The sequence below is a fragment of the Cavia porcellus genome, unplaced genomic scaffold, assembly GCF_034190915.1.
Source record: "Cavia porcellus strain 051 isolate PalLab524CR breed Dunkin Hartley unplaced genomic scaffold, mCavPor4.1 scaffold_11, whole genome shotgun sequence".
Lineage (NCBI taxonomy): Eukaryota > Metazoa > Chordata > Mammalia > Rodentia > Caviidae > Cavia > Cavia porcellus.
The window spans coordinates 83953614-83973404 of record NW_026947494.1 but is presented as its reverse complement, the minus strand read 5'-3'; the positions used below and the strand labels follow the sequence as shown (position 1 = coordinate 83973404).

At 51.9% G+C, this 19791-nt stretch overlaps 1 protein-coding gene across 6 annotated transcripts; it reads left to right on the top strand.

Moving 5' to 3' along the window:
- The first annotated feature begins 618 nt into the window (after nt 1-618).
- On the top strand, nt 619-19102 carry Slc25a18 (solute carrier family 25 member 18). 6 transcript variants are annotated; one of them, XM_063258660.1, is made up of 12 exons: nt 3316-7891; nt 8030-8156; nt 10930-11073; nt 12265-12452; nt 13578-13700; nt 13881-13936; nt 14938-15106; nt 15644-15762; nt 16422-16587; nt 17207-17361; nt 17970-18045; nt 18478-19102. In XM_063258660.1, exons 4-12 carry the CDS (start codon nt 12433-12435, stop codon nt 18617-18619), a joined length of 1026 nt encoding a protein of 341 aa, XP_063114730.1. In that variant the 5' UTR covers nt 3316-7891; nt 8030-8156; nt 10930-11073; nt 12265-12432; the 3' UTR covers nt 18620-19102. The 6 variants fall into 6 exon arrangements, with proteins under 6 accessions (XP_063114727.1, XP_013011764.1, XP_063114730.1 ...); XM_063258659.1 differs by lacking the exon at nt 10930-11073; XM_063258657.1 differs by lacking the exons at nt 3316-7891; nt 8030-8156; nt 10930-11073 and adding an exon at nt 619-926.
- Nucleotides 19103-19791: the final 689 nt, after the last annotated feature.

Below are 19791 nucleotides of genomic sequence, written 5' to 3'. Positions count from 1 at the left end.
CTGAAACAGGAGAAGCAGTCATGCTGAGATTTAGGGAAGAACAGACTGACACTACTGTGACTGTCCCAAAGTCCTAGACACTGTAACTTTATAAACAATCAGTCCCCTGGATAATCCCTACACTGGCGAGTCCTGCTGAACTGAGAAAATAACCCAGGCGGTTGGGAGGTCATCTTTCACCCTGGAGCCTTCTGGATCTCTGGCCTATGGCATGAAATTGTTATGCAAGAGGTGCCCCTGGCAGGAAGGCCACCAGCTCTGTTTGCTTCTGAGCAGCCAGATCCCCTGCCAGCTGGGCTGTAGAGACAGCTCCAAGTGTCCAAACTGCCCATCCTTCAAAGTCCTCGTAACCAGCTCCCCATTGTGGTCTGTTGCCTGCTCTGCAGGTTTCTTTTCCCCATCCCTTGGGCCTCCTTTGGGTTTCTAGAAGGGCACATATGACTGTGTGTGTTTTAGTCCCCTTTCTGCTATCAAGGCTAGTTCCTTTAGTTTTCTTAGGCAGTTTTTGCACAACCTTTAATGCAAAGTAGATGGGACACTAGCCAAGAAAGCAGCTGGAAAGTGCCCAGACTTGGCTGTTGAGTACTGGACGCCACCCCCTTCTGCATCCGTGACAAGCATAGCAATGCAGGTGCCCTGGAGGCCACTTCAGGGTTGGACAGCCACAACTTGCTCCTGGAATCCTGAACTCGAACCTTATTCTGGACAGCAAATGACAGGGATTGGTTGCCTTATTCCAGCCTGTTAAAGTGGGATAGAATTTTTAAAAGAAATGCAGCCAGTTCCTTGGATTGTATCCAGGGATTTGCTTTGAGAAGGAATTTCAGTTTTTAGAGGAAAGGCAAAGACGATGCAAGTAAAGCCTGGCCTGGAGATGTTCACCAAGAACCAAGATGAAGATTGACTAACTTACAATCAAGCTTTCAGTGAGTACAGCTATCCTCAGTATCTTAGGGATTGGTCCCAGATGTGCAAGTCCCTTATATATAATGACATAGTATTTGCATATAACCTCTTCTCATGCTTGTGAATACTTTAATCTCAAGATTACTTACAATACTTAATACAGTCTAAATGCTATGTGTTTAAGCTGTTGTTTAGGAACTAATAGAGAAAATGTCCATATATGTTCAGTATGATGGAACTTTTTGTTTTTCAAATATTTCCGGTTCATAGCTGAATCTCTAGGTGCAGAAACCATGGGTACAAAGGATGGACTGTACTCAGTAAATGCCCACAGCATGCCTGGCAGTTCACCTGGTTAACAAGAATACAAAAGCAGAAAAATAGCTCCCTCTGTTCAGAGTTCATAATGAAGAGAGAAAAAATGCAAGCTGCAGAAAAGCTGGAATACAGTAAGGTGCTAGAAAGAGTACAATGTATAAAGCACTACATTAAGGAATGATCTTCATTCCCTCTAATTTCATTGGACAGAGCTTACTGCACAAGCCAGAGAAAGTGTTCAGTTGGGGACTGTCATTTCATAGCTTGTTCCAACAGCACCCTTACACTTAGTCTTGTTTTTAAGTAAGCTAACCTAAAGTAGTGATAATTCAAAAGTTCCAGCTAATAATTATGACCCCAGCGCAGTACTAAAGGAGCATCTCCTGGAGATTGGATATAGAGCTGCAGAACCAGAGAATGGATGGTGGCATACATTACATAGCTGACCCCGTTCCCTTAACGTTTTGTGATTATATGATCTATTGTGGTTGTCAAAATGTAGTCCTGGGGGCTGGGGGTTTAGCTCAGCGGCATAAGCACCTGCCTTGCAAGCAGGTGGTCTTGAGTTCGATCCCTGGTACCGATAAAAAGGAAAAAGACCAAAAAAAAAAAAAAAAAAAAAAAAAATGTAGTCCTGAACCTGCAGCATTAACATCACTTGAGAATTTCTTAGAAATGCACGTTCTTGAGCTAGGCAAGGTGGCACACCTGTAATCCCAGCATTCTGGAGACAGAGGCCAGAAGACTGGAAATTCGAAGCCAGCCTCAGCTATGTAGTTAGTTCAAGGCCAGCCTGACTTGCATAGAATATCTTGTCTTACCTTCACAGCTATGCACCTTATGATACCCCCTCTTACACCTGCTCTAACAGACACATAGGGCCCAGGACTCTGTTATAAGAAGCCCTTTCGTGGTTCCTTGAGCCCTCCAGTTTGAGAACACAGACCTGGGCAATCACCTGTGCTCAGCCATGAGACCTGACCTGAGCTAAATGTCTCACTGAAAGCTGGTGGATGGCTGAACTAGCCCCTTCACCCCCATGCTGCTGGTTAACATGGAATAAAGGTAATGGAGGTCCCTCTACTCCACACCTGGGGAGGAGCACAGCACAAGCAAAGTTGAGAAGTTTCCTCTTTCCGCCTCCATGTCTCTGACCTGACGCTCAGAGGCCACCCTGCCTGGGCCCTCCCACTTTTGTCTGTCAGATCTCACCGTGGGGCTGCTTTCTGTGGCCGGGCACTGCACTGCCAGAGGGTTTTGTCATTTAACATGTTCTGCCCTGTAAGATTTCTTAGCCAGGTGTAGGGACACGCACCTGTCGTCCCAGCACTTGGGAGGCTGAGGCAGGAAGGTTGCCATGAGTTCAAGGCCAGCCTGAACTGCATACTGAGACTGTCTCAAAAGAACCAAAAAAGAAAAAAAAAAAAAATCCTGCCAGTAACAGTAACATCCTGTCACCAAAACTGAAGCACTTGAGGGCTGGCGATTTAGCTCAGCGGCATAAGCACCTGCCTTTGCAAGTGTGTGGTCGTGAGTTCGATCCCTGGTACCGATCAAAAAGAAAAAGACAAAAAAAAAAAAAAAAAATGGAGCGCTCCTCTGCTTGGATCCCAGGGTCTTTACACCAAGCCAAGTCTCCAGTCCTTTTTACATTGTGGCAGGACCCTCATACGTCACCAAGTTGTACAGGCTGGACTTAAAAGTTGCAGCCTCCTGCCTCAGGCTCCAGAGCTCCAGGATGATTGGCGTGTGCCACTATGGCTCCTTTTCCTTCTTTGCCATTCGTGGGTCACTTTTTCCAGGTTACTACCAGGCTTGCCACCTAAATGTTCTGCCATGATTTGTTTTGTGATTTAGTTTTGTCTGCTACTATTTTATTTCCTTTAGGTTCTGGGATCACAAGTTCAAGCCCAGCCTGGGCAATTTAGCAAGACCCTGTCTCCAAAAGGGTAAGGAGCTGGGGGTTAGCTCAGTGGCATAAGTGCCTGCCTAGCAAGCGCAAGGTCTTGAGTTAGATCCCTGGTACCAAAAAAAAGGGGGGTAGGGATATACCTAGTTCAGAGGTACAGCACCTCTGAGTTTGATCCCCAGTACCATCAAAAGAGAGAGTTCATTCTTTTTTCTTTTTTTTTTTCCGTTTTTATTGGTACCAGGGATTGAACTCACGACCGCACACTTGCAAGGAAGGCACTTATGCCGCTGAGCTAAATCCCCAGCCCCCAAGAGTCTGTTCTTAACTGTGCTATTAAAATTTTATTAATTGTGGTATCTCTCCTGGCTCCTCCCCATGCCCCCTGTTTAAATTTCAGTGTGGCTGCTTAATTTCATGGCTCAACTTGCTTCCTTTTACTTATTTTATTTTTTGGGTGGCTAGCACATGTGATAGGCACGTGATAACCAGTGAGCTATACCTCTGGCCCACTTTTATTATGACAGTAGAACATGCATAATAGAAAATTTCCTATTTTAAATTTATATTTCAGGAACATTTAGTGCACTTATTTGGGCAACCATCAACACATCTATCTCCAAAATGCTTCCCTGCTCCCCAGCTGAAAGTCTATTCCTTTCTTTTTCTTTTCCTTTTTTAAACTGGGAATCGAACTTAGAACATTGTGCTTGACAGGGAGGTGCTGTGCTACTGAGCTACACCCATGGCCCTCTATACCCGTTTCAGACTGACTCCTCTTGCTCCCCTTTAACAGAAACTGGTAACCTTTTTTCCACTTTTTGTCTCTGAATTCGACTGTTCTGTGTGCTTCCATGTAAGTGGAATCATAGTGTTTGCCCTCTGTGTCTGGCACAGTGTCTTTCAGGTTCGCCTGTGTCACAGCATGTGGCACATCCTTTTTAAGGCTGAGTACTAGTCCATTGCATGTAAGGGCCACATCTTGCTTATCCATTCCTGATGGGCACTTGGGTGGCTTCCAGTTTTCAGTGATGGAATAGGGCTGCTATGAACATGACCGTTCGAATATCTATTCCAGACACACAGTTCTCGGTGTTCAGTTCTTTCGGGTCTGTACCCAGAAGTGGGATTGCTGGACCCCCTGGTAATTCTCAGTGTAGTTTTTGAGGAACTACCACACAGCTTTCCACAGCAGCTGCACCATTTTACATTCCCGCCAGCAGTGCCCAAGGGGTTCCAGTTTTCCCACATCCACACCAGTGTTTGCTTTCTGTGTTTCTCATAGTCACCATCTTGATGGGCATGAAAAGGCACCGCCCTTTCTTGTGTACTCTGTCACCCCCTTTTTTGCAACTGCCTCGTTAAACTCAGGTCAACAGCCAAACTCGTCCCACCTCTCCTAGCGCTCTCCTGATGTCATAGCTGGGGCCATCTGTGTCTTCCTCCTGCTGTCCCACTGGCTGTAGGCCCATCCCTTCCTCTCTTCCCCATATGTACAGGCTGACATTTTGTCTCTTGCCCAGATTATTGTCCTCTCCCTGTTCTGTCCTAACCACCCGGAGGCCTTGTTCCCTGGCATCTGAGTCAGCTTTCCATCGCCCACCAGAGGAAGAGGGCAATGTCCAGCAGCGGCCACCTCTCATAGGCCTAGCGGTGTACCAGGTGGCCTGCACCCCAGGCTGAGTGCCGTTTGATAGATGAACAGGCAGGTTCCGAAGACAACGCTGAGGTCACAGCTAGTAAGCAGTAAACCGGGGTTCATACCAGTTCAAGAGCAGCTCTTCCATCCTCGGCACAAACCTTAATAGTTCACGTGCGTTAGCCAAGAGAAGCACCAATGAGGGACATGCATAAGGGGAGATGGCAGTGGCTAGGGAGCTGGGAGCTGGACCTGGCTTTCTGCCTCTGATGTCTGTCTACGGCCAATCCCCATCTCTCCAAGTCCTTGGCCTGACAAGGTCCTGTACCGCTGTTTGCAAAGTGTTTGCCAGCCTTACTCTCCCCCTACTACCTCATCCCTTGCCCCAGGGCAGACGGTCCCCCTTGCTCTTACAGTTCTGATGTTTTAGCCAGCCTTCCCTGCCCCAAATCAGTTGCTACTTTCTCCCTGAAACCTGTATTTCTGCATATTGGAAGAAATCCTGAGCCAGTCTTAAGCTCCTGCAACACTGACTGCACAGCTCACCAGTACCCTTCTGGAGAGATGCAGCCCTCCCACAGCTGAGCCCCGCTGAGTAAACAACACCTTGTCTCCCTGCAGGGAGCGCCTTGCAGATCACTGCAATGTCCCCTAGCTGCAGTTTAAAAAGTGGGGGGAAGAAATGCATGAAACCCAGGAGCCGAAAGGAGCTTAGGCACCAAGCGTTTCACACAAGGATTTCCGCTGTGCCTGTTTCCCTTTGTCTGCGTCCCTGACTTCCCTGCGTCCATGCGTCTCTGAGAGGGAGGAGAGCTCCCTTCAGCCTATGCTCCCTTAGCCAAATTACTTCCAGCCTGAACTTGGAAAGTCAAACTAACAACCAGGAAAACAGCCACCTGTGTTCAGCTTGGGCTGAAGAGGTGTGGAGGCTCTTTGGGATTTGATTCCACACAGCCTGTCTGAAGGTACAGAGAGGGAGAAGGGCTCAGTGATGACCCAAGGTGAAGCGGCTCCTCCTGGCCCGAGTCCTGTACCTGCTCTTCCCTGTGGTACAGTAACCTGGCCTCCAGAAAAGGCAGAGATTTCTTCCCCAAGGCAGGTAAGTGTCGGTCTTGTCTGTGTGTCCAGCTCAGAGCTGGTACACTACTGCTAGCAAATAAATAATTGGAGGAAAGAGCAGGCAGTGGGAAAGGGCTCCCACTCTCATCTGCTGCCCAGAGCCAGAAGGCGCAGGAGGCAGGGCTGCGCCATGACTGGGCTACCGCAGGCAGCCTCTAGGCCAAGACCAGTGACCTTCCTGCCAATCAACCCAGAAATGGTGCTGGTTGCGAGCACGAGGACTCATCCCTAAGAGTTCTCTCGCTCTGCTGGCCCCAGATGAGATGGCCCGGGGCATAGGCCTCATCCCTTAGATCCCTGGCCCCCGCTCCTCACAATGTAAAAAATAGGGACAGCTAAAGAGTACTCTGTCCTGTGCTGGGACTGCCAGGTCAAAGGTGGTCAGTGGTTCAGTGATGCAACAATATTTGTCAATTACCTGTCTGCACTGGGGCCTCGAGATAAAGCCCAAGGACCGCCTCCAATAATTTCTCATGTAGGTGGGACAGAGGTTACTGTAACACACCATGGTCTGCGTGGTCGGAAGGCACCAGGCCAAGACCCAAGGGCCTCAGATAGGCCTCTAGGAGGAAGTGACATCCAAGCTGAAGTCCAAAGAACAATCTGTAATTCGTCAGAGGTCAATGGGGAAAGAGTGTCCTGGGCGAAAGGGACAGGATGTACAAGACTTAGACACAACACCGTGATGTGGCCCTCGGTGGTGGGCCAGGGAAGGAGTAGAACCTGTCTTGAGGGCCCTGGTGAGGCAGCAAGCCATTTGCAAGGAAGCACTTGGAAGGTGCCACTCAGCGGTGGTCCTGGAGGGAGACCTGAGCCAGGCAGGCTGAGCAGGGATCGCCCCAGGCTGGAGGTTGGCCACCAGATGGCGCTGGAGTGGCCTAGCAGCACTGCTCGGGAAGACCCTGAGGACAGAGCTTTTCTATGTGCGGCTACATAGTTCAAGGCCAGCCTGAACTACACAGTGAGACCCTGTCTCAAAAAACAAAGCAAAATGGGCTGGGGATGTGGCTCAGTGGTAGAGCCCTTGCCTTGTATGCACAACATCCTGAGTTCAATCCCCCCAGCACAAAAACAAAGCTAGAGAAAAGAGGGCTCTAAAAGGGACCAAGCACAAGCCCACCACGTTAACCAATAGATCCCTAAACATAAAGTGAAGGGTGGTGTAGCTCAGTAGCAGAGCTCTTGCTAGCATGGTTGTCCTGTGGTTTTCAGATTGACTCATCTTCCAGACTTATCATAGATCAGACCGCATCCCATGCCCTGTGACAGCATGGTGACTGACGAGTGGGGAGGGCCCTGGTGGAAGTGCAGACTTGTCTGGGTCACTGAGGGGACAGGTGTGCTGCATTTGGAGAAGAGAAAGTGGGAAGAGCAGCCACTCACCAGGGAGGTAAACAGAAGACAGAGAAGGGGTCAATCAGATGACGCAAGCTGGCAGGGTAGAACTCCAAACAGGGCTTGCCCATGGGGACCCCAGTGATACAGGACATCAGTGGGGAGAGTCTGAGGGGTCACAGAAGTCAAGGGCGTGGGGCCTCTTAAAATGAGGGATGACTCTGCAGCCTACATGGGCCTCTGCACACACCAACTGGGGACCTTCCTCCAGATAGTGCACCCCTGGATGGCCTCACTTGACATGATTCTGAGCACCTGTGTGTTAGGAGTCATTGTGACCACAGGCACAGCGCAGGCTCCCTTCAAAAGCAAGGCTCCAAGCCTGCAGGCAGAAGTGAGAAAACACTGGATGCTTTGAGAAAGGCACAAGAGGCTGAATGCAGTATAAGCACCATGATTCTGGAAGAATAAATGGGCCAAGGGAAGAAAGCCGGCTGGGAGGCCACCAGGGTAGACTGGGAGGGAGGGGCTAGGAGGTGGAGGAGGCAGAACAAGGGTCAGCAGGGAGGAAGCCAGGACCTGCTGACTGTCCGTCCAGCAGGGAAGGGAGAGGGAAGAGCGGTGGAACAAGCTGGGACCTGACCAGGAGACACAGAGGACAGAAGGTGAGTCAGGAAAGAAGACTCCCTGCAGAGACACAGGTCAGGACAGGCAGGACTGGGGCCTCAAGGCTCAGTGGGCAGGCCTTGCACTGGCCCCCGCAAGAGCTCCTTACCTCTGCTCCTCCTCCCCCTCTGCTACAGACTCTAGGTGAACAAGGAGGTGGCAGCCAGCAGCTGTGGCCCAGAGGAAGTGGACAGCTCTTAGGGGGGCCCAGAAAACGGCATCGGCAGCTACCCAGACTCCGTGCTCCCCCTGCAAAACTTACCTGTGATGCTTTGATTTTATTTCTTATTTGCAGTGCTGGGGAGGGAGGGAACCATACTAAGCACATGCTCTACACCAAGTGGCCCCCAAGCCCGATAGAAGCCATTCCTGCCGGAACCGGAGAGTTTCAGCTCGTTGAAGAGAGCAATCTGCTGTGCTGCACTTGGCACTTTGTAGGCACTAACAGATAGTTAACAGAGTGACTAACATTAACATTCAGGCCTCCAGGCTGCCAGACCTCAAGTTTGGGATTTTCCCAGAAACACAACATGGCGCCTTTAAAGGTGCAGTTGAAGCCTGGCACGGTCACTCGCGTCTGGAATCACAGCACCTACAAGATGGGGATGTAGCTCAGTGCAAAGGCTGTACCACAAAACCAAACCACACCATGAAAACTGGGACTTAGCCGAGGCAAGTGGCACATGCCAGTCACACAGGAGACTGAGGCAAAAGGGTCATCAGTTCAAGGCCAGTTTGGGGGCTGGGGATTTAGCTCAGCGACATAAGTGCCTGCCTTGCAAGCAGGTGGTCGTGAGTTCGATCCCTGGTACCGATAAAAAAAAACGAAAAAGACAAAAAAAAAAAATATATGTCAAGGCCAGTTTGGGCGACTTAGGTTCCATCTCAAAAAGGCAAATCGAATCAAACCTGGGGCTCTCAGTTCTCCCCCTGCTGACTGTTCACTAATACAGCAACCGGTGCCAGAAACTGTACTAACTCGTAGTAGCTGCACATCTAAATCTGCTAACAGGAACTTCTAGGACTGAGATTTCCAGTGGCTTGCGATGGACTCAGGCAGTGGAGGCTGGGGACTCTCGGGGGCACACACCAAACCACACAAACACTCCTGGTAATTGGAGGTGCTGTGGCGTGGACCTGGAACTGGGTGCAGAGGCTTCTCTTAGAGATCCTTATTCCAGGAGTCAGGAAACCATGAATGCTAACCTAAGAAATTTCCCTGAAAATAAACACAGTGAGTTGGGTGTGGTGTTGTACACTTGTTTTTTTTTTTTTTTTTTTTTTTGTCTTTTTCGTTTTTATCGGTACCGGGGACCGAACTCACGACTGCCTGTTTGCAAGGCAGGTGCTTATGCCGCTGAGCTAAATCCCCAGCCCCCTATGGTGTTGTACACTTGTAACCTCAGCACTCAGTAAACTGAGGCAGGAGGATTGCCAAGAGTTCTTTTTTTTTTTCTTTTTTTTTTTTTTTTTTTTTGTCTTTTTCGTTTTTACTGGTACCAGGGATCGAACTCACGACTGCCTGCTTGCAAGGCAGGTGCTTATGCCGCTGAGCTAAATCCCCAGCCCCCAATTGCCAAGAGTTCAAGGCTAGCGGGGGCCACAGTGAGTTCAGGGCCTGACTGAACTCCAGAGCGAAACCGTCTCAGGAATACAGAGATACCGGAAACCTGCAAGAGCAGCTGCAGTGTTCTCATCTACTTGACTCTCACTTCAGACACAAAGGGTTTATTCCTTTGTTATTTGTTTCCTGCAGTGCTGGGGTTGGAACCCAGTCTCACCCATGCTAGGCAAGGGTTTTTTTGTTGTTGTTGTTATTTTTGTTTTTGTCTTTTTTGAGATGGGATCTCGCTATGTAGTTCAGGCTGGCCTTGAGCTCACTTTGTAGCCCAGGCTGGTCTTGAACTCACAAGGATCCTCCTGCCTCAGCCTCCCGGGTGCTGGGATTGCAGGCATGAGCCACCACGCCCGGTTTAGGCAAGGGTTTTATCCTTGAGCTCCACCCCTGGTCCTACCAATTTTAAAGCAGCCACCTGGAATTGGAGTGTGTCTTCCTGCCCTAACAACTTCCCGAATGTCTCCAATAACAGGGACATACTAATTCCTTCACATTTTCCCACCATCTGTGCCAAAGCTCCATTCTGGAGGCACACAGTTCAAGCTTCAAGAGACAGCAGTGGCTCCCCAGCCTGCACCCTCCTCCCTCTCAGCTCACCCCAGACTTGGGTGCTGTAATGCAAATTCTTACTCCTAATGCAAATTTTGGGGATCAGACTCCTGATTAAAAGTATCAGAAAGTTGGGGCTGGGGGATTTAGCTCAGCGGCATAAGCGTCTGCCTTGCAAGCAGGCAGTTGTGAGTTTGAACCCTGGTACCGATAAAAAGGAAAAAGACAAAAAAAAAAAAAAAGTATCAGAAAGTCATTCTTGTAAGATATACAGTAAGGTCAGTTTTGTGCCAGGGGGCCGGGAATGTAGCTCAGTTGCACAGCACCTGCCTGGGTTCCATTCCTGGTACCAAAAAAGAAAAAGGGCTGGGAATTTAATGTCATAAGCTTCTGTCTGGCCAGCATGAGGTCATAAGTTTTATCTCTGGTGCAAAAAAAAAAAAAAAAAATTCATGCCAGGACCCTTGAGCGCCCCAGACTCCAGGGCAGGGGAACAGCTAGCTAGGAACTGGTGTGGCCCAGCATGGAATGCTTACCTGGCATGGGCAGGCCTGGCTTCCAGCTTCAGGGGCTATGGAAGCAAACACAGGAGTGAACTAGAAGCAAGGGTTAATGTGTCCTCTTCGTTGTTTTGGGATTTTGTGTGTGTGTGTGGGGGGGGGGTTTGATTGAACCTAGAGGCTTGCACATGGTAGGAAGCACTGTACTCCTGAGCTTGACGCCCCAGCCCTTCCTATCTCTCCTCCAGATGTACTTGTTTCCCTGACTCTTTCTCTGCAAATGTCTGTCTGTTTTGCCAATGGACCCATGTTCCATGTTACAGATTCATTCTTCTGATGAACCTTCTTTCCTCTCTCATTGGCCCATCAGGAAGGCTAAGTCTGTGCCTCTCACACACATCCTCAGTTCAGATGCCCTGTGCCCCGCTCCCCGGGCAGCTCTGCACCTCCCCCTCCATCCCTGAAGTGACCATAACTCTTTTCAAGTCTGCAGTGTGCTCACACTGCCGCCAAGGTGAGCCTGCCAGACAACGTGCCACACCTCTGCTGGAAACTCTCAGTTGCTTCTCTCTCTCTCTCTCTCTCTCTCTCTCTCTCTCTTTTTTTTTTTTTTTTTTTTTTTTGTCTTTTTCCTTTTTTATTGGTACCAGGGATCGAACTCAGGACTGCCTGCTTGCAAGGCAGGCGCTTATGCTGCTGAGCTAAACCCCCAGCCCATGTTGCTTCTCTCTTTATTTGGAATAAAAGTCAGAGACCAGCCAGGTGAGTGCACATCTGTAATCCCAGCTACGTGGGAAGCTCAGGTAGCAGGACTGAAACTCCAAGTCCAGCCTGAAAACCTTGGTGAGAGACCCTGTTTCAGAATAAAACTGTTTTGTTTTTGCATTTTTAGTTGTTTTTATTTTTTTTATTTTTTTTTATTTTATTTTTTTTTTATTTTTTTTTTTGGCTTTTTTTGAGACAGGGTCTCTCTATATAGTTCAGGCTGGCCTGAAACTCATGGCTATCCTGCCTCAGCCTCCTGAGTGCTGGGATTAGAGGTGCATGCCACCACACCCAGCTCAGAATAAAATTTAGAAAAGCCTGGGCTGTAGCTCAGTGGTGCAGCGCTTGCCTAGTAGGCATGAGTCCCTCACTATCACAAAAGAAGAAAAAGAGAGACGCCCAGCATGGTTGCAGCAGTACGTCACCTCAAAGTCGTGGCCGCCCTCCCCAGCCACCCAGCCACAGCCGCGGTTGCCCGGCGCTCAGCTGCGTTGGCTCTGCCTCCGTGCGTTTGGCGGTGCTGATGGACCCCGGCGTCTCAGGCACGCTGAGCGCGTGCCCTGCCCGCCCCCGCACTCTGCTGGCCCTGTCTCAGTGCCTTCCCCAGACGCCCCTGCAGCTCATCTCATGACATGCTCTCTCCCCAAGGCCATCTGCACTGGGAACTTTGGTTAAGTCTCCAGGGACGTTTCCTGCTTCCGAGTCCCTTTGGAACTGCTTTCTGCATAGTATTTGCCACTCTCTGGTGTCTTCTGGCTTCTTCATCATGTTTATGTTCGACTTTGTCTCGATAGGGTCCCGAGAGCTGGCACCATAGTCTCTTGTTCACTAATACCTGGCATTCAGTAAGGTTTGAGGTACTGGGGAGCAACCCAGATCCCATGCAGGGTGGTGTTCTCAGCCTTCTCTCTCCTCCTCCTCTCTTCTCTGATCCCAAAAGTCCAAAAGCTCAAGGCTGAAAACAAGAGCAGCTGACGCCTTAACTCGTGGCGACCCACTGTCCTGTTAAGCACCACCTCTTCCTGCCCACCAGCCAGGGCAGCGGCTGCCCCTAAGAGCCATTAGCCCTGTGTCCTGCTACCCACCAGTGGCCGCTGTCCTCTGCAGAATGTCCAGCCAGGACTTAAGGTAAGCTCTGGGAAGGTGGTATAGAGAAGCTGCTCAACATCTCCAGATCCTGAATATGTGAATACCCAGCCAAGGGAGGCTGAGGCAGGAGGACTGCTATGAGTTCAAGGCCAGCCTGGGCTACATAGTGAGTCCAAGGTCTACCTAAGCTATACAGGGAGATCCTGTCTCAAAAGGAAAAAAGAAAAAAACTCAAACAAAAAACAGATCCTGAAAACTAAACTGAATTGGAGGGAAAAGCAAGTGAGACCCATTTTATGAAGTTTATGTATAACACACACAAACATGCATATAAATGTATACATGAGGCCAGGGATGATGGTTCACTCCTATAATCCCAGCACTCAGGAGGCTGAGGCAGGAGCATCACACTGAGTTGAGACCAGACTGGGCTACATAATGAGTTAAGAGCTCCCCTGAACCTTACAGTGTGAAAACACAAAACTGTTAAATGTATCTTATAATTGGATGCTTTTTCTCAGGTTGCAGAATTTCAGTCACAATACTATTTGTTGTCCCGAAGTTTCTTGTTTGCTTATCAAGGTTCCTAGGGAGGAAACCTGCTATTCCCTACTTTACCACTTCAGATAAGTTATCTCCACATATTTTTCCCATGTCTGCCTCTGGCCTAATAAGCAAAGTACCCTAGGTTCCCAGGAGACTGAGAAAGCTTTTGTCTACATTGTTTTCCTAAACTCCCATCGCCAACCAGGCCAGTTTATCTGAAGTTTTACTTGGGTTAGGGCTAGATAATCTCAGGACTGGAACCCAGGTTGTGCAGGCCTCCTCTGGTCACTGTGATAGCCTGGGGAAAGGGAAGCCCGGAGAAGTAGAGAAGTGCGGTACCGTGGGCTTCTCACCCACTTCTGCCAGAGCTGAAGCCCCAAACACAGCTGCGTTTGTGCACACGGCTGAAGGGTGAAAAGCGGAGACCAGGCTCTGAAGTCATCGAGGCTGTCAGTGCCGTGGGAGTGGACTGTGGGGGCTCTTCCCCGAAACCCTTCAGGTCCTGGTGGGGTGGCCCCTGGCAGATGCACAGTGTGGCCTGAGAGGGCTGCCATCCCGCCTCGTTCGGCCTTACCCAGCCCCGCTCCTCCCTCACTCTGCTCTCTTCCTTTGGCCTAGCATCGCTGCCAAGCTCATCAATGGAGGAGTAGCAGGATTCATGGGGGTGACCTGTGTGTTCCCCATCGACTTGGCCAAGACCCGGCTGCAGAACCAGCAAGGGAGAGACATGTACAAAGGAATGTAGGTGCGGGAGGATGGCGTGGGTGTCTCCCGGGAGGGTGAGGAGAGTGAGAACTTGAGGGTCGGTCAGCAGAGGTGCAGCTGGCAGAGTGCAGGATGGGGAGGTGGCGGGGGGGGGGGGGGCGGGGCGGGGCAGCCTCTTGGTCGCCACTGAGCTCCTCTCCTGGCCTCTGCTCCTAGGGTCGACTGCCTGAGGAAGACAGTGCGTGCGGAGGGCTTCTTTGGCATGTACCGAGGTGGGCTTCTGGGCCACCCCAGGGAGGCTGGCTTGGGTCTGCTGAGGTCAGAGGGTGGTGGAGTTGCTCAGGCCTTGTGCGTGCAACACACTGAGTATGGGCATTGCTTCTGCCCAGAGGACGGCAGGGAGGAGGCCTGGGTGCCAAGTGTCCCTGGGCGCTGCTAACCATGGCTGCTCTGGTGGAGGGAGAGGTAAGTTCCTGGGAAGGCCTCCCCAGCTACCAGTGAGCCACAGTGGGGCTCAGGAGTCCAGGTTTCCTACAGGCCCTACGACTGCCTGACTGCCTCAGCGGGTGTGTGTTTTAATCAGCATCTTCCTAAGTGTCTCAGACTGGCCTTGAACTTGTGATCCTTCTGCCTCAGCCTCTTGAGCACTAAAATGACAGGCACGTGCCAGCATGCCCAGCTCACTGTGTGAGGTTAAAGCTAGTGAGCCCCAGCCTGCCTCCTTCCCACCTTCCTTGCCCCTGCAGCTCTCTGGAGCTGGCAGCACAGGCAGCGACTAGGACAGGCTGGAAGGCTCAGGGTGCAGGGCTCCAAGCTCTCCCTGACCTGAGCTTGGCCTGCTGCTGTGCCCACTCGTGAGTAGGCCTTGGAGAATGGGCTCCTGGCTGGTGCTGAGAGGCGCTACTGGGTCACTCACTCTAAGGTGGCTGTAATCCAGCTATCGGGAGGCTGAGGCCAGAGGATCCCAACCTCAAGGCCCACCTGGGTCACCTAGCAAGACCCTGTCTTGAAATGAAAACCTCAAAGGGCTGTGGATGTAGCTCAGTGAGAGGCCCTGCCTTGCATCCCCAGTACCGTAAAAACCTATATGAATTATTCAGCTGCCTGTGGGGCTGGCCAGTGCGATGGTCATCCTGCCGCTGTCCCCGGAGCTCACTGCTGGGAGGTAGACAGCACCGGGGGCAGTAGGCAGCTTCTGGATGACTGGATGCAGGCGTCCGTAAAGGAAATCAATGCATAACAGAGGAAGGAATGGGGGTAAATCCTGTTTCAGTAAAAGAAGCCCTGCTGCCGCCTTGGGAAGCTGCCCCTTGGGGGGACCCGGCAGCTCACCTCTGCTCCCTGCCATCAGGGGCCGCAGTGAACCTTGCCTTGGTCACTCCGGAGAAGGCCATCAAGCTGGCAGCCAACGACTTCTTTCGGCAGCTGCTCATGGAAGATGGGTATGGCCAAGCTGTGGTAGCCCAGACCCTTCACGGTGTGACTGCTTGGGGAGGGGAGTGCAAACATGCCTCCATTTATCTTCTGTACATGTTTAGGCGCACACGTGGCTGAGGGATAGTGTGTTTCGGGAGATGTAGAGGAAATGAGCGGGAGTAATTTGGGAGACAGAAAGGCAGCAACTGCAAGTGAGAACACAGAACACACAGTAGACAGATTCACCAAAGAGCCGGTGAATTCCTAGTTTCCTCTGGAACACTTTCTAGTTCTGTCCCCCCACTGCCCAGGGAGAGGATGCGAGGGACCAGAAAATCCTCTCTGGAGCTGCGCCAAGGGCAGTCCGCCATGCTGCCATCACTGGTCCACATTTAGTCTCAGATCTTTAAAGAGACTGAGGCGAAAGGCCAGACGATCATTCACTCAGTTGGGTAGGTGGCAGCTGGTGATGAGGACAAGGCTCCCCCCAGCCACTAAAGAGGGCCGATGAGCAGGGGTGGGCAAGGCTGGCCCGACCCTGATGGAGCCTTGCGGCCCTACAGCGCGCGGCAGAACCTGAAGATGGAGATGCTAGCCGGATGCGGGGCTGGAATGTGCCAGGTGGTAGTTACCTGTCCCATGGAAATGCTCAAGATTCAGATGCAGGACGCGGGACGCTTGGGTGAGGCCTGCCCCACCTTCACTCATTCCAAGTGCAAGCTGATCTAGGGACTGTAAGGAGTCAGTGCCTGCACACTACCCCCTTCAGGCAGTAATGTTGAATGCTGTAGAAACTGTGCCTTTAGGGGAAGGCATACAAGGGAGAAGAGAACACTCCTATCCTTTGGTTTTCCCTAGAAGAGGTTTGCCCTTTTATCAGCCCTGGTCCTCTCAGAAAGAGTGGGGAAGGTACCACTGCATAGCGGGGCCTTGCCTCAGGCTCCACCATCTCCATCAAGTAACTCCTGGGTTCTGTGCCCCGGCAAGGAGCAGTGCTTGTCAGGCAAGCACTGTGCCGGAGCTACATCCCCCGGCCCAAAGTGTCCTGTTTCTATCTGCAAAGGGCAAAAGCCCTGTTTACGGCAGTTTGACAATCTGAGCAGAAAGCTCCTAACGCACCTTAGGGACTTTTTCCAGTCCCGGTGAGGGAACCCAGGGCCTCTGGAGCAGGCTACCTTCCTGGCTATCTTGTATTCTGAGACAGTCTCACTAAGCTGGCCACGCTGGGCTCCTGCCTGAGTTGTCCCAGGGCTAGGACTGACCAACCTGGGGCTACTTCAGGGAGGGTTTTGGGGTGCCTGCTGAGGTTTGGGTTCTGATGAGCCTCTCCTTCCCTTTCAGTGGGGCACCCCCAGGGCTCAGCTGCAGCGTCCCCATCCTCCAGGTCCTACAGCACAGGCTCAGCTTCTACCCACGAGCGCTCCTCTGCCACCCTCACTGCCCGGGAGCTGCTGCGCACACAGGGCCTGGCTGGTCTCTACAGGGGTCTGGGAGCCACCATCCTCAGGTGAGCCCTGCTCCCTGCAGTGGACACCCTGGACCTGTATCTTGGGGCTGAGGAGCACTGCCACTATTACTGGACACTATTTTTTTTTTTTTTTTGTCTTTTTCGTTTTTATGAGTACCGGGGATCGAACTCACAACTGCCTGCTTGCAAGACAGGCACTTGTGCCGCTGAGCTAAATCCCCAGCCCTACCGGACACTATTACAGGCCAGGGAGGAAGGCCATTCCCATACTTCCTGCCACACCACAGTGGCCAAGAGCACACACAGTGGGCACCTGGGAGACTTAAGGTTTTAGGCCCCTTCTCCAATGACCAGGACCACAAGTAATGGGTGGGCAGTAGCCCAAAGGCACCCAAGAGGACTGAGACTCATCTGCATGTGAGTGGACACCCCCACCCATGTGGCTCAGCCTGCACCCCCTCAGGGCACGTGTCCTACTAGCCCCCATCTGCAGGCTGCACATGCTGGCGGGGGGCACAGGAAACCTTTTCCTGTAATGCAGATTGTCCCCCTGTGCCATTGGGGTACCCAGCAAGGAAGCGCTGGCTGTGGCGGGCCTGTGCCCCCTTCGTGGAAGCCCAGGAAGGGAGCCCTGGCTCAATTCCCCCTCCCCCTGCAGAGACATTCCTTTCTCCATCATCTACTTCCCGCTCTTCGCCAACCTCAACCACCTGCGAGTCGGCGAGCACTCCGGGAGGGCCTCCTTCGCGCATTCTTTCGTGTCAGGCTGCGCTGCAGGCTCTGTGGCTGCGGTCGCGGTCACACCCCTGGACGGTACGTGGGTAGGGGGCTGAGCTGCACGTGCACAGCTGCACACGGGACAGACAGAACCCTGGCAGCGCAGGCACAACTCCTCTGTAGAGCACCCTGGGCCCACAGACAAGGGGGCTGAGAACATCACCATCACTGACAAATCCCTGCAGCGGGGCCTGTGATGTTAGCATGCGGGGAGGCTGAGGCAGGAGGATCACAAGTGTGAGCCCAATCTGGGAAACTCAGCGACTTAGTGAGACTTTGTCTCAAAAAAAAACAAAAAAGGTGGGGTGTGGGCATATAGCTCAGTGTGAAGATTGTTTAAACCCTCATAGCACAAAAAGAAAACGAAAACAGAAAGAAAAACAAGACAATCCCTCAGCTCTGGAAGTGCTGATTTCTTTAGCTTTGAGACAAAGGCGAGAGCCTCCCCTTGTCCTGGGGCCAAGGATGCAGGTGCTCGCCCAGGTGGCTTCTGCAACAGGTGTGGCCTGCAGGGTCTGGTGATTCCAGTCCTGTCAGTGACAGAACTGGCCATGCAGGTCCATCCGGTCTGTGCTGGCTCTGTGTGTGGGGTGGACCCCAAAAGCAAGGTATTCACTGTGCATTTTAACTTCTGCTCCATTTAGTTCTGAAAACTCGAATCCAAACCCTGAAGAAAGGCCTGGGTGAAGACAGCTACAACGGGATCGCCGACTGCGCCAGGTCAGCCCAGACCCCTGCCTTGGCGCACCTGTCTGATTGTTGAGCTGTTTGGGTTTTTTTTTTGACACAGGGATTATGTAATCCAGACTGGCCTCAAGTTATGGTGACCTTTCTGCCTTAGCCTCCTGAATGCTGGGAGTACAGGTGTGCTCCATCATGCCCAGCTGGAGCCCCAAGTTTTTTTGAAATCTATCCCTTTCCCTTATCTCTCAGAGGAAAACGAGTATCTGGGGAGTATTTGCTCTCCCAGACTGGGGTCCAGTCAAACCTATTTTGCAGGACCACACTGCCAGTTACCAGCTGTACCCTTGCACTGGGTGAGAGCAGGCTGCCTCCTGCCAGGGCTCTGGAGAGTGACAGGGGCACAGACGCTAGAGACCGTGGTTGAGCACCCACCTGCCCAGCAGCTCACTGGCTCTTCTTTCTCCGCAGGAAGCTCTGGACCCGGGAGGGCCCAGCAGCCTTCATGAAGGGAGCAGGCTGCCGCGCCCTCGTCATTGCGCCCCTCTTCGGCATCGCCCAAGGCGTCTATTTCCTTGGTATTGGGGAGCTCGTCTTACGGGGGTTACAGTAGCTCTTGCTGGGTGCAAGGCCCATGTCCTAGTCTGGAGAGGTGACAGGAGAGGAAAGCATCCGCCTCTAGCGCTACCTGTGCCTCAGACACAGCCCTACTCCAATAGGCAAGCCAGCCCCCCAAAGCTGCATCTGTGTCCTGTGGCAGTGCAGCTACAAGGCCACTCAGAGGCCCCTCAACAGCGCTGGCCTGGGCTGGCTGCACAGTCCTGCCAGCAGGGAACGCACAGGGCCCTTCCCGCATTTCGCACTGCCTTTCCTCATTCGAGCTCGGTGCAGATGAGTCAAGAGAGGATTTAGTGTTGTTAGTCTCAAGTTAACTAACCTATGGTCAAGTAGTAGCACTGATGTTAAAGAGAGGGGTCAGGGCCCCAAGGGGACCAGGGCCGGCATCACAGACATGGCTGGAGCCAGCAGCTGCCTTGCTGGGTCCTCCCGATGACACCACGGGACACCGGCTGAAATAAAGCTCAATGCAGAGGAACCCTGTGTGCTGCCTTCCTTTGTATGTCTGCTTCGGAGCCAAGCTAGTTTGTAGGCCCTGCAGCAGCCACTGCCGTGCTGCCAGCAGTCACTCAGGAGGCTGGGGAGACCCACAGGGGTGCTAATTTTACTCTGGGTTTTGAGGTCTTGCTTCCTCTTTCCAGAAGCCTGATCTTAGGGAACTGGCTCTGCTGTGACAGAGTTCCTCCTCCGGTAGCTGCTACAGAGAAAATAAAGTCACACAAAGGAAGCTGAGTTCCAGGGGAAATACCCGTGCGAAGAGCTGGTACCTGCTTTAGTCCCCCCAAACCTAAAATTGGTCACCGAGGGGGCAGGCGGTGCCACAGGAGCTAACCCCGGCTTTCAAGATGGACTCAGACAAGGCCCAGCTCTGCCCTCAACACGCTCTGAGTCCTTGGGCAGCTCTCAGCTGCTTACCTGAGGACCCAGACTGGGGAGAGGGAGGAAGAAAAGTTCTCTGCACGTCCATTTTGCCAAGCACAAGGTAACCTTGCCAAAATTCAGTTTCTTTTTTACACTGCCCAAACGAATAAAACGATTTCCTCAGTAAAGTTGTACAAGTTACAGAGCTGGGGTGTAGCTTACCTCACCATGCATGAGGTCTTGTTGGCAACCTCTAATATTAAAACAAAAAAACCTTTTTGCCATGGAGCCTTGCTGTATCACCCA